This window comes from Callorhinus ursinus, unplaced genomic scaffold (assembly GCF_003265705.2).
Source record: "Callorhinus ursinus isolate GAN/ISIS: 27379988/994484 unplaced genomic scaffold, GSC_fseal_2.0 scaffold7, whole genome shotgun sequence".
NCBI classification, from domain to species: Eukaryota; Metazoa; Chordata; class Mammalia; order Carnivora; family Otariidae; genus Callorhinus; species Callorhinus ursinus.
In genome coordinates this window covers 4,408,206-4,420,755 of record NW_027397069.1, presented here as the reverse complement: position 1 = coordinate 4,420,755, position 12,550 = coordinate 4,408,206, and the positions used below count along the sequence as shown (strand labels likewise).

Below are 12,550 nucleotides of genomic sequence, written 5' to 3'. Positions count from 1 at the left end.
CTCCTCTATCCGCCACCCCCCTCCACTGTCCTACCCCGTCTGTGGGATCACTGTTTTCTCTGGTTCTTCCCCTTCTCCTGTCACTGTTCCCAGACTCCCCCTTCCCATCTTGTCTTTTGCCCCGGAACTGAGGAACTCTGCTCCCGTCATACGGCTTCCTGTCTGAGACCTCTTGGTGGCACTGCCCAGGATCGTGCTCTCTAAAATAGCAAACAGCAGTCCTTCAGAGCCAGCATTTCCCGTCACCCTGTCTGCGGTACAGACTTTAGCCAAGACGATGGCAGTTTTGATTTATCCCATTTGACTGTGAGCCCGCTGGAGACTCAGGGACTGTGTCCTACAGGTTCCTCTGTGGAGCCCATGATACAGAATCTTCAGAACAAGACAACCTGTTCAGTAGATGAAGGACAGGACTGAGAAGAGAATTCTGGAGACAACGGAGGGTTCTCCGTTAACAGTCTGTGCCGAGTTAGTTAGCTGGTCGGTAGTAAGTGTGCAGCGGGTCTCAGCCCGTAAGGAACGTGAGATTCAGGAGATAAAAAGTGACACACACACGGGGAAATTGCAGAGCACTTCAAGTCTCAGATTTTCCCTGAGGTCCAGTAGGAAATTAGACAAGATAATTTATACGATTTAGGAATCAGCTGAGACATCATCTCCTTCAGGAAGCTTTTCCACGAACCACGTGCCTTTTATGTCTTTTCCACTAACACTTCTGTCCACCCAGAGCGTATTATGTTCAATGTTTCTGGTGGTTTTTGTGTCCTCCTGAGATTGGCCAGGGCAAAGGAAAATGTGTTCAGTGTTGTGTTTGTAGCTCTTAACGACAGTGCCGCATATATATACTACGCACTCATTAAATGTTTGTCATACTGACTAAAATTCGTACTTTGCATATTCTTTAGGTTTCCGTAGTAGAAAATTACACATTTGACCTTTATGTGTCATTGGTTTCTTACAGAAATGCTATGGAAATAGTTTTCTTCTTTCCTGTGTCATTATGGCACAGGAAAGTGGGGTATTTTGGAGCTCTCTAAGGAGTTTAATACCAGACTCGGCGCTATAAGACAGTCTCAGTGACACAAAACATTACCTTTGATTTTAATATTTAGGACTCATGATAGTTCAGATCCTAATAACAGGGAAATCCTGTGAATGAGGGAGCTGTATATGTGTGTCTTATAGACAAATTGTAGCATAGACAAGTAAAAAGAAAAATCATCTACACTGGGCTATCTGGAACTTACCACCACTGACATGGTTATCTCATTGCAAAAATGAGATAATGTTGTGCACACTGTTTTGTAACCAACTTTTAAATCCCTGTGTTTGTTTCTGATGAACTATTAAAATCTCGAGTACCAGTGGGCTTACAGCATCACATTTAGCCATTTATTTTTATTTTCAGAGTAAACGAATCGTCACATTATGATCTAGCCTTGACAGATGTACATTTTAAACCTGGTCAAATTCGAAGGCATTTTATTGAGGTCCCTGAGGGTGCAACATGGGCTGGTAAGTAACATCTAAGTCTGTCCTGACCACGTATCTGTATGTACCTTCTATGTCTGCTGGGATTGTGACCACAGAAAGTTTAAATGTCTCTAATCCACGCTTTTGTCATAACAGTACAACATCTGACACCCTAGATTTGCTGTTAGGTTTGAAATATTGTTAAGATCTCGTATTATTTTGCACTGGTTCACACATCAAATCATTCAGGCTATCTTAAGATGTTTTAACATTCAAGATTTTAACTTAATTTAGAATAATACCCTATCTGTTAATGAGTAGAGTCAGAGTTGTATTGTGGAACAGCCCTGGGCTACCTAATTTCTTACAGGCCCCATGGAGTTGTTGAACAGTGAGCTTTGATAAAATGTACACTAATAATACTGAAGGAAAATCTATGGTTAATTAGTACTGAATCTAATATCTTTTCAATGGTAAATGCCAGTAAATACAGTGCTCTAATTATTACGATTTGTCTTGGTTGGTATTGAAAATAATTAGGTTTTTTTTTTAATAGGAATTTATTGAATGATCCAGAATGGAAGTAGCTCAGAGCATTCCGCAGTCTTAGATTAGAAATGTGCTGGGGGAGGGGGAGGAAATGGGAAGATGGTGGTCAGAGAGTACAGGCTTTCACTTACAAGGTGAGTAAGTTCGAGGAATCTCATGTCCAGCATGGTGACTGTAGTTAACTATTCTGTATTAGGTACTTGAAATTTGCTAAAACTCAGATCTGAAATAGTCTCACCACCAAAAAAAATTGGTGAATGTAAAGGGATTGATGTGTTAACTAACCTTATTGTGATAATCCTTTTACAATATATATGTATATATCAAATCCTCACAGTGTACACCTTAAACTTAGGCAGTGTTATTTGTCAATTGTGTGTCAGTAAAATGGGGGAGATAAAGAATCAAAGCAAAAAAAAAAATGTACTGCAGATGTCTCCTATTTCAAATAATTAGAAATACTGTCCTAACACTAGATTTTTTATTCTTAGCAATTGATTAGGTTCACAGAGCTCTGCGCCCACTTGACCTTGTGAACCAGAGACGTAAGCCTTGCTTTAAGTTCCCTGTATTAGAGTGGATGTGCATTAGATAAGATGCTGATTCTGCTTCACAGTGATTTTGGTTTTGCCTCCAGCTCGGCCTCAGAATAAAGCTGAGGATGTGTAGTTGATGGTCATACTTTCTAGAAGTAGACAGGAGGGAGAGACTAGGAAGTTATCGATGAAGTTGAATAAATAGACGCTAATGGAATTTAGGCATGATAACAAATAGAAATTTCTAAAATTAAAATCCTCTTTATCAGGAATTGGTTGGTTTTCCAGCTAAAAGCGAGTTTCCTCATAGCAGCAGAGGGGCGAAAGGTTTTGAAAATAACCTGATTAGGAAGATTGTGCCCATCCGTGGACAGCTTGCTGTTCCGTGGTCTTTGCAGCATAGCAGTTGTTCATTTTAATACTGATTTGTTTATTTTCCTACCCTTTCATCTTGATTAATATTCTGTTGATTCTTTGTTTTTAAGGAAATATGCAGATTTCCTTTGAATATATCATTTTTTTTTCTTGAGACGTTGTTTTCTAAAAAGTTGGTATTAAAACAATCATATGTCTGTTTTAAATCCTGTCAGTTTAAAACTTGGCTTCCTCCCCTCTCATTTTAGAAGTTACTGTGTGTTCGTGTTCTTCTGAGGTGTCAGCCAAGTTTGTTCTTCATGCCGTGCAGCTTGTGAAGCAAAGAGCGTATCGAAGTCATGAATTCTATAAGTTTTGTTCCCTTCCAGAAAAAGGAACACTGACTGAAGCTTTTCCTGTCTTAGTAAGTTTTAATTACCAGTGTGAAATCCCAAAAATGATTTCATTTTTTATTTTTGGTATGGGCTAAGACTCAGTATTTGAATTTGATTTTATAGTTTGTATTGAGACTGTATCGGGGCTGAATATTTTATTAACGCTAAATAAACAAAGTAGGAAGGTGGGTAGTCTCAGTGGGATACTTGAGACCAAGTTGGTAAATAGTAATCATTTGAACTCTTCCATAAATGTAGTCAAAGGAAAGTACTGGTCTGCTAGATTCTGACGGCTTACACCATGGAGCTTGATTGGGATTGTTTCCTCATCACACAGGAAATTATTTCCTTATTTAAGATTTTTCTACTTGTTATTTTATTAATGCCCAGCTGTGAAGACTGCAGGAGGCTGTTTTGCTGTGTAGGTGAAGCCGCTACTGCTTTCCACCGGAAAGCGGTGTGGCAGGTCCCCACCCTTCCCTGGGCTGTGGTTCTTCCTCCATAGAAGCGGAGTGGACTGACGCTCTCTCTTAAGCCTGCTGCCTCGTGCGTTCACGCAGTGACAGCGTCTCTCCTGTGTCTCTTGGGTCTCCGGTGCCTGCTTGTGCTCTTGTCTGCGCTAGCATCCTCTGAGCCATCTTCAAACTTCGTCATGTACTGCTTACTAGAAAACCGAATTTAAAACTCAACACTAAAAATGGTTTTTGTTTTTAATTTTTTTTTAATAGGGAGAAAGATGTAAATGACCATAATTTCATTTTGCTTTGATGGCCAGGCAGCTCTAAGCCTGAAACTCAGCTGTGGGTATTGACTATGCCTTACAGAGCTGTAATACACCTTTTCTTATCATTGTTCCTACCATTTTTCCTTTGGTCTGAAGTTTTTATTCCAGTTTGTTTTCACTATTATTTTGTTGTGTGTGCTCCCAAAAAGCTGCCTCCGATCTATGACAAGCACTGTAGGAGTCTGAGTAGATAACTATGTATTTAAACGCCTATACTCTGTCTTTGCAACTGTAATTTTGTAACTCCACACACAGCTGTACAAAAAGCTAGAATTGCTTTAAAACACTGTTTATATTCAGTACTTTGAAAGAAAATGAGAAACAGGATTTACACATTTGTGATTTTTATTGTTCTTTACAGGGTGGGAAAGCAATTGAGTTTTGCATTGCTCGTTGGTGGGCAAGTCTTAGTGATGTCAATATTGATTATACCATTTCTTTCCATGGAATAGTGTGTACTGCTCCTCAGTTAAACATTGTAAGTTCCACATTTCCATCATTTTTAATGTCGGTTATTTGTGTTATGGAGAAATAATTCACTGGTTGGATTTAAACGTTAATGGGCAGATTACTTGTGGTTCTGAAAATAACAGTAGTCTTTGTTCATGGATGCTTATAAACTTTGCATTAGACAAGTTTATTTTAGGTCCAAATGTTTAAAAATATGGTTTATTATCAGTAAAGCTTGAGAACCTAATTTGATAAATATCCTTTGCAGCATGCGTCGGAAGGAATCAATCGTTTTGATGTTCAGTCCTCCTTGAAGTATGAAGATCTGGCTCCCTGCATAACTTTGAAGAGCTGGGTCCAGACCCTACGGTATCATTTAGTGTTTCAGGGCTACAAGTGTTGAGCATTGGCATGGTGGGAGTGGGGACATCTCTTACACTGTTTGAAAAGAATCATCTTTTTAAATCATCTGAGTGCTGAAGATGAAAATGCAGTTTCTGACTTCGCAGCCTAGGAATCCTGGCAGCTCTCTTAAGAGGCAGCCCCAGCAGTAGCTTTGAGCCTTAAGTAACGTGTATGTGAAGCTCTCAGTGTGGCACCTGCAGGATCCCCCGTGACATGTGCGTTGCCACCTGCAGTTTGGACAGGAGGGTGCAAGTCAAAACCTGTCCGTCCTTAACACTGTTAGCAGTTGTTGCCCTAATATTGGGATCTGATTATGTTTTAAGAACTATCTGTTTACGTTTGAAAATGTTTCCATCATATTGCAAAATTTAAACACTACGTATTGCTATGGTTCAGTCAGTAAAGAATTCTGTAAGTTGATTAAAATATTATAAAACATACTGAGAAGGACAGAGTTTAGGAATGCTTATTGTCACTTTTATTGTACTGTGTTATAGATTTTGTTGATTATAGTTTCTTTTCTCTCAGTAAATGAACTTCTGAATCAAATTACTTACGCATTTGTCTAATTACAGCCCACTGAGTGCAAAAACAAAACCTTTAGGATCACGAGATGTTTTGCCAAATAATCGTCAGCTTTATGAGATGATCCTGACTTATAACTTTCATCAGGTAAGTGTTTAAAGTATAACCTCAAAATGAACTTTTTGGTTCATGAATCATGAAGTCGAAAACAAAGACAAGGAGTTTAGTATATATGTGTGTGTATATATATGTATGAAATAGAGTCAAATAATTAACACTGGTTAATTTGAAATTATTCTTTGGGAAATTATAATCTCTGATGGTCCAAGTACTATTTGGGTCAGAAGTCATAAACTAATTTAGTGGTGACCTGGCCTTTGAGCCTTAGTTTTTGTATTCATTGATACCTATTCAGTGGTACCTGTCCAGTGGTTAGATGTCTCATCAGTGCCAGATGCTGTCTGATTATGATAGCGGGTCTGATTGCTTTTCTCTGAAGCAGGCGTTAAAACAATGAGAAGTCAGAATAACTCTTGGGTTGAATGAGCAATAAAGGTAGTTGACACTACTGTAAATATGGAATCTTAAGAGTTTATGTAGGATCAGTAAGATTTCAGCAAAACTCTTATTGAAGCATAATATGAATTTGGTTTTAATGTTCAGGAGATGATTGATTTCAATGAATTGTCAAATTTCAGTTTTATAAAGTACTTGGAGGTACTGAAGAATATATAGTATTCATTAATGCTTACAAATAGCTAGGTTTGTATTTTTAAAAACTTGTTAAAGAAAAATGCCTTTAATTAGTGCCAAAATACTGGATGTTCTGCATTTTTAAAATTGGTTACCAGAAGAAAATATTTTTAATACTTGTAATGTAAAAATCTTATCAACAGCAGTGTTACAAATCTGCATTAGAAATCATATAAATTATATCAAGTAATCTTTTTTTTTTTTTTTAATAGCCCAAGAGTGGGGAAGTAACTCCAAGCTGCCCACTACTTTGTGAACTATTATATGAATCAGAATTTGACAGCCAACTGTGGATTATATTTGACCAGAACAAAAGACAAATGGGTTCAGGAGATGCCTATCCACATCAGGTATAAAATTGGCAGTGATTTTTAGAATTAACGGAGGCTGTTTCCTGAACTACTGAATCTCTGATTTGTTATTTATGATAATTTTTGTTTTTCTGGGTTTGTTTGGGGTTTTTTTAATGCTATAGTTTTGTATTTAGTTCTTTGACATACCACTAGAAGCTCAGTTAGTTGTCTTATTATAAAACAGACTATGACAGCCTCTCAGCCATGTAGATCTGCTAAATCAAGTTTTGGGATAGACGAGGGCATGGATGATGCTTGCGAACACTAGCCAGCGTAGCTTTTTTTTTTTTTTTTTTTTTTTTTAAGATTTATTTGAAGGGGAGGGAGCAGAGGGAGAAAGAAACCCAAGCAAACTACACACTGAGCACAGAGCCCAACACACGGCTCGATCTCATGACCCCGAGATCAGGCCCAAGCTGAAACCAAGAGTCGGACGCTCACCTACTGTGCCACCCAGGCACCCCTAGTGTAGCTTTTTATTTTAATTATTTCTTCTTCCTGCCCACTGCTTCTACCCATCTGATGGGCTGGGAGCAAATCATCTAAGATAATATGAAATGATCCCAGGTCTGAACTGGATGAAAAGCACTATGTAGCAGTGCCAAGTGTTTATTAGAACTTCCAGATTTATTTTTTTCTGAGACAGCTGTGTACTCAACACAGTATATGCCAATCACTGTGCTTGGCACTATTGTATTAAAGGGAGAAAAACTTTTAATCATACAGGTTTTTTTGTTTGTTTTTAAGATTTTATTTATTAGAGAGAGTGAGCAAGTGAGAGAGAGAGCACAAGCAATGGGGGAGAGGAAGAGGGAAAAGCAGACTCCCCACTGAGCAGGGCTCCATCCCAGGACCTTGGGATCATGACGTGAGCCGAAGGCAGATGCTCAACCGACTGAGCCACCCAGGTGCCCCTTAATCAGTAGTTTATAGAAATTTTATCCCTGATTAAAATACTGTTACAAAGAAATGAGGTATTTCCTGTAACATCTATAATACTATGCCAGATAATGAAAATAATTCGTCAGGTTTTTTTCAGTTAACTAGTCAGAGAATGATTTCTTTTTTTTCCTCAAAAGCAAGGCAAGTCACATCTCCTCAGTACAGACTGGATTATTGCAGTGCCATTACTTTGTTGCTTTTAAAATCTCAGAAGAAACTGCTGATGCAGAATACAGCGTGCCATGCTCCTGAGCAGGTTAACTAGGTGGAGCAGAGTGGATTTGTATTCCTTGGTCTCTGCTGGCTTGCTACTTTTCCTGTGATAAAGAGGTGTGGCATTTTGGTTATAACATAAAGATTACCAGTTGTGTATATACACGTGTATGTATATTTGTCTTAGATATTATATGGCACCTCAATTTTGCTAGTTTTGGTGGTGTTTCATACATGTTTCTAAAGACTTATGAACTAGAAGTAGAAGATCATTGCTTTTATCAATCTTGAGCAGATACAGATTTAGCTGAGAGTCCAGGCGTAGCCTGTTGTGGGAAATTGAGGGCTCTGGAGCCATACCTGCCTTTAGCTCCCTTCTCCTTTACTCTGCATGTGGCCTTGGACAATTCACGTGATGTCCCTGGCCCTGCTTCCTCACCTGCACCCTCAGGTCCTTGTGTGTAGGCGCTCACACTCGCATGCACTCTTCCTCACATAGTGTAAGCACTCTGTATGTAGTAAACTGTTCCTGTTTATCCTCTTACTGTAATTTCTGTTGACTTGGCTAAACTTTCCTTTTTCCAAATGTTCTTTGTCTTTTTTAGTATTCTTTGAAACTGGAGAAAGGAGATTATACAATTCGACTACAGATTCGTCATGAGCAGATCAGTGATTTGGAACGTCTTAAAGATCTCCCATTCATTGTTTCTCATAGGTTGTCAAATACCTTGAGCTTAGATATTCATGAAAATCATAGCCTTGCACTTCTAGGAAAGAAGAAATCAAGTAATTTGACATTACCACCCAAATATAACCAACCTTTCTTTGTTACCTCCTTACCTGATGACAAGTAAGTGACAGTGTTGCTTACACTTAATGTGTATCTTAAATACTGTAATCTTTTCGTGTGAGATCATTACATTGGGCTAAATTTATGGTATGTTGTCACTTACCATTTTAGACTAAGATTATTTCTCCCTTTGATTGTGGAAATCTGAGCTGTGGGAATTATTTCAGAATGTGATTGTTTTGAAGTTTTGCCCCTTGATTATCTTTCTGAGACTTTCTCTTTAGTTCCTTTTTTTCTCTTTTGAACTTTCTTACTAGAATACCTAAGGGGGCAGGACCTGGATGCTACCTTGCAGGATCCTTAACATTATCAAAGACTGAACTTGGGAAGAAAGCTGTAAGTATCCTTTTTTTTTTCGCCAGAGATTTTATTTATTTAACAGAGAGAGGAAACACAAGCAGGGGGAGTGGGAGAGGGAGAAGCAGGCTTGCCGTGGAGCAGGGAGCCCGATGCGGGGCTCGGTCCCAGGACCCTGGGATCATGGCCTGAGCCGAAGGCAGACGCTTAACGACTGAGCCACCCAGGCGCCCCTCCTTTTTTTTTTTTTTTTTAACACTGAAATTACCTATTCCAAAATTTCCATTCCTTTAAAAGATGGGAATTAATCCAACCCGTTAGAATGGGTAAAAGAGAAGCTCTTCCTGGGGGGAAAAAATTGAGTAGTTTTTTCCCAAATTACCAGTAAAGGTCAATTAAGATTTGATTGTATTTTAAAATATTTAGTATTCTTTTTTCCCAGACCTAAGTACTTGGCCCTGAACTGGTCCTACCTTGCATGTCTAATATACTTGAACTTCCCTTGAAACATGTAGGTCCAGATTAAACTTGGCTTAAGTGAATGGGATGTTTAAAATTAGAACATTTTATAGGATTTTAACCAACATAATATTGTGGATATAAAAATAAGTCAGGTCTTCTTGGGTTACTTCTAGAAAACTAGTCAGAACATTTCTAACGAGCAGTATTTTTCCTCACTTGTACAGACCTTTCTCTTGTTGGAATTTTGCATAATTGTGTAGATAATTAGTATTTCTTTTGGCATTGCCTTTTATAGTTTTAAAATCATGCTATTAAAAACATATTTCTGGTTTTTACATTGTAGAGATAAAACATTACAACTGGATAGGTACCTATTTTAACTTTGCCATCTGTTTTTGTTATGTATGTATTATGAGAATAGTGTTTATGTGGGTCTGTCACCTTCTGTCATCATATTAGTTCAATGCCAGTAAAGTTGTCATTCTTACAGTTTTGCATTTCTCTTCAGCATCAGTTCTTACATAGTGGTCTACTACCTGATGCTGGAATCATAAATGCCATTACCAAGATGAATAGATTTCTTGCATCTTAACAAGTATACTTACTTCTTGCCACTATTGAACCAGAAGTCACTTACCGGTGTCTTAGAGGCATAACTTAGGAATTCTGTGCTTTGAAAAAATCGTTTGCCCTGACATTTCTTGAGTCTCATTTCAGTCGATACTGCAGTTGACCCATGAACAACATGGGTTTGAACTGCGTGGTCAGCTTATATGTGGGTTTTTTTTTTTTTTCCAGTAATATAGTACAGTACTATAAATATATTTTCTCTTTCTTGTGATTTTCTCAATAACATTTTCTCTAGCTTACGTTAACGTAAGAATATATACAAAATAATATGTTATTTGACTGTTTATATTATCGTTAAGGCTTCCAGTCAACAGTAGGCTGTTTGCAGTTAAGTTTTGGGGGAGTCTATACAAGGATTTTCAACTGGGGGGTGAAGTAGTGTCCCCAGCCCCCATGTTGTCCAGGGGTCAACTGTACTTACTTATATATACACTTTAGTATCATCTGAAGTGAATCAGTAGTCACTGACACTGGAGTTCATAGATGCGCTGATTTAAGAAGTCCTAGTCTTTTTTTGTAGGCTTCACTTCCTGGGCAGCAGGGCTGCTTCCAACTGTGGGGCTCCCTGGATGGGGAGATGGGGTTCTCACCCAGATAACTCTTCTCAGGTGTCTGCTTCCTTGTGATGATTATGACAGAAAAGCATTGTTACTAAAACTGCACTTTTAGCCATTCAGAGATAGTTACTTCTTTCAGAGGCATAAATTATAAAAGTATGGGATTAACTGGAGTTACTACTTACCAGGTAATTACTTATGGGATAGATTTTCTTGAGAGAGAGCAAAAACCTAAAGGCATAGAGTTAATTATACTTGCCAGCACCTTGTTTGTTTAATCTTACCTCGTAGTTTTGCATTTCTCACCGGTTTGGTAGTTGGGAAGGTGAGTGTTATTTTACTTCTGCCTTTCACGGTCACCTTGAATGATGATGCCTGGGCGTATGTGATTGTTGTGATGTCCTTGAAATGCGACTCTAGACTGTCAGCTAAATTTAATGTTTTTAAAAGTGTTTTGATAAGTAATAGATTTTGCTGAACTCAGTTTTTCAAATAGAGTTGAAAAACATTTGCCCTTAGGAATAACCTATTTGATTGCATTCTTATTAAAAGTGAAAGTGGCAATGTTGCTTTCTTTAAAAGCCTGCCATTTTGATCGTAGACCTGACCCTTCTAAGTACGGAGACACACGCAGGTGGGACGTAAACTGGAAGACAATTAGACAGAGGTGGTGTCTCCATCCTGTGTAGATTGTGCATGTTTTCTTACAGAATGTCCTTCTAACTCCCAGGGGCAGTCTGCAGCAAAACGACAAGGAAAATTTAAAAAGGTACTGATTGTCAGTTCTTAAAAAAGATGTCTTAAAGCCTTATTTGCATACTAGTTAAACTTTTTTTTCTGTCACCTATTATAAATCTTTTTTTAAAATCTCTCCCTTAGTTTCCTTTCTTTAAGTTCTGCAGTATAGTGCTTATAGCTTGTCAGTGTTGACATACTGCTTTCCTGAAGTGTTTTTTTCCTGCCATAAATCGCTGGAAGATCCCTGTTTTATATGTGTCTAGAAAACAAAAATTATTGCTATTCATTTCTTAGCCACAGATATGATACCAAATAGTAGTATTTGAAATTTTGTGTATCTCAAATCCTACAGAGAAATGAATGTAATTTTTTTTTCTTAGCTATATAAGCCAAAACAATTCTTTTTAAAGTCTAAAAACATTCTTAAGTTGGATGATTTGATTATTAAAATATTATTAAGGAATTTGAAAAAAAGTTTATTCCCTGCTCTTGTGTCGTCATGCTGGAGGAGCAGAGACAGAGCAGTGGGCAGTGGGAACAGAAATAAGGACTGTCCACCCCAGGTTAAAGTTGACACTAAGAACATGACTTCCCTACAACCTATTAGACAATCTCTGATTGACTGCGAGAGCCAAATTTAACGAAAAAAAGTAGAATTGTGCTTCGAGTGCACTTAGTGAAAGGGATAGACAGACTCCACTCTGGCATCATTTAGCATGTTAGTGATCTCCTCTGCAGGCAGGAAGCTTTGCAAGGAGAATTTGTATTTTAAGGTATAAATAAGAGATAACTCTCTTTCTTAATTCACAGTGATGTGAAACTGGGGATCACCATTTTAGAACAGTTGAAGTTCCTTTATTTAAAAGACTTCTGTAACGTTTATATTGTCATGTAGCAGTAAACACTTTGTTCAAGCGAAATGCCCCACTGGGAGTCATCTCTCCAGTTAAGGGAATATCTACTTCACTGTAGGCCAGTGTTTCTCAGCTGAGCGTTGTGACCCATTTGTGGGCCGTGTACATCCATTTGATGAAATATAACCAGCTTTTTTTTTTTTTTTAAAGATTTTATTTATTTATTTGACAGAGAGAGAGATAGCGAGAGCAGGAACACAAGCAGGGGGAGTGGGAGAGGGAGAAGCAGGCTCCCCGCCGAGCAGGGAGCCCGATGCGGGACTCGATCCCAGGACCCTGGGATCATGACCTGAGCCGAAGGCAGATGCTTAACGACTGAGCCACCCAGGCGCCCGAAATATAACCAGCTTTAACGTGAAAACAGAATAAA

The 12,550-nt window shown here is 38.3% G+C and overlaps 1 protein-coding gene across 5 annotated transcripts in view; it reads left to right on the top strand.

Moving 5' to 3' along the window:
- TPP2 (tripeptidyl peptidase 2) overlaps window positions 1–12,550 on the top strand; it is a 69,907-nt gene that overhangs the window by 41,123 nt on the left and 16,234 nt on the right. For 3 of the 5 annotated variants that reach the window (XM_025874628.1, XM_073894326.1, XM_073894329.1), the window contains exons 16-24: window positions 1,409–1,515; window positions 3,182–3,336; window positions 4,453–4,569; window positions 4,810–4,910; window positions 5,522–5,618; window positions 6,437–6,574; window positions 8,338–8,582; window positions 8,840–8,918; window positions 11,259–11,297. In XM_025874628.1, the coding sequence (XP_025730413.1) occupies window positions 1,409–1,515; window positions 3,182–3,336; window positions 4,453–4,569; window positions 4,810–4,910; window positions 5,522–5,618; window positions 6,437–6,574; window positions 8,338–8,582; window positions 8,840–8,918; window positions 11,259–11,297 (1,078 nt within the window). The remainder of the gene's footprint in view (window positions 1–1,408; window positions 1,516–3,181; window positions 3,337–4,452; window positions 4,570–4,809; window positions 4,911–5,521; window positions 5,619–6,436; window positions 6,575–8,337; window positions 8,583–8,839; window positions 8,919–11,258; window positions 11,298–12,550) is intronic. The other 2 variants (XM_025874629.2, XM_073894327.1) reach the window with 1 other exon arrangement.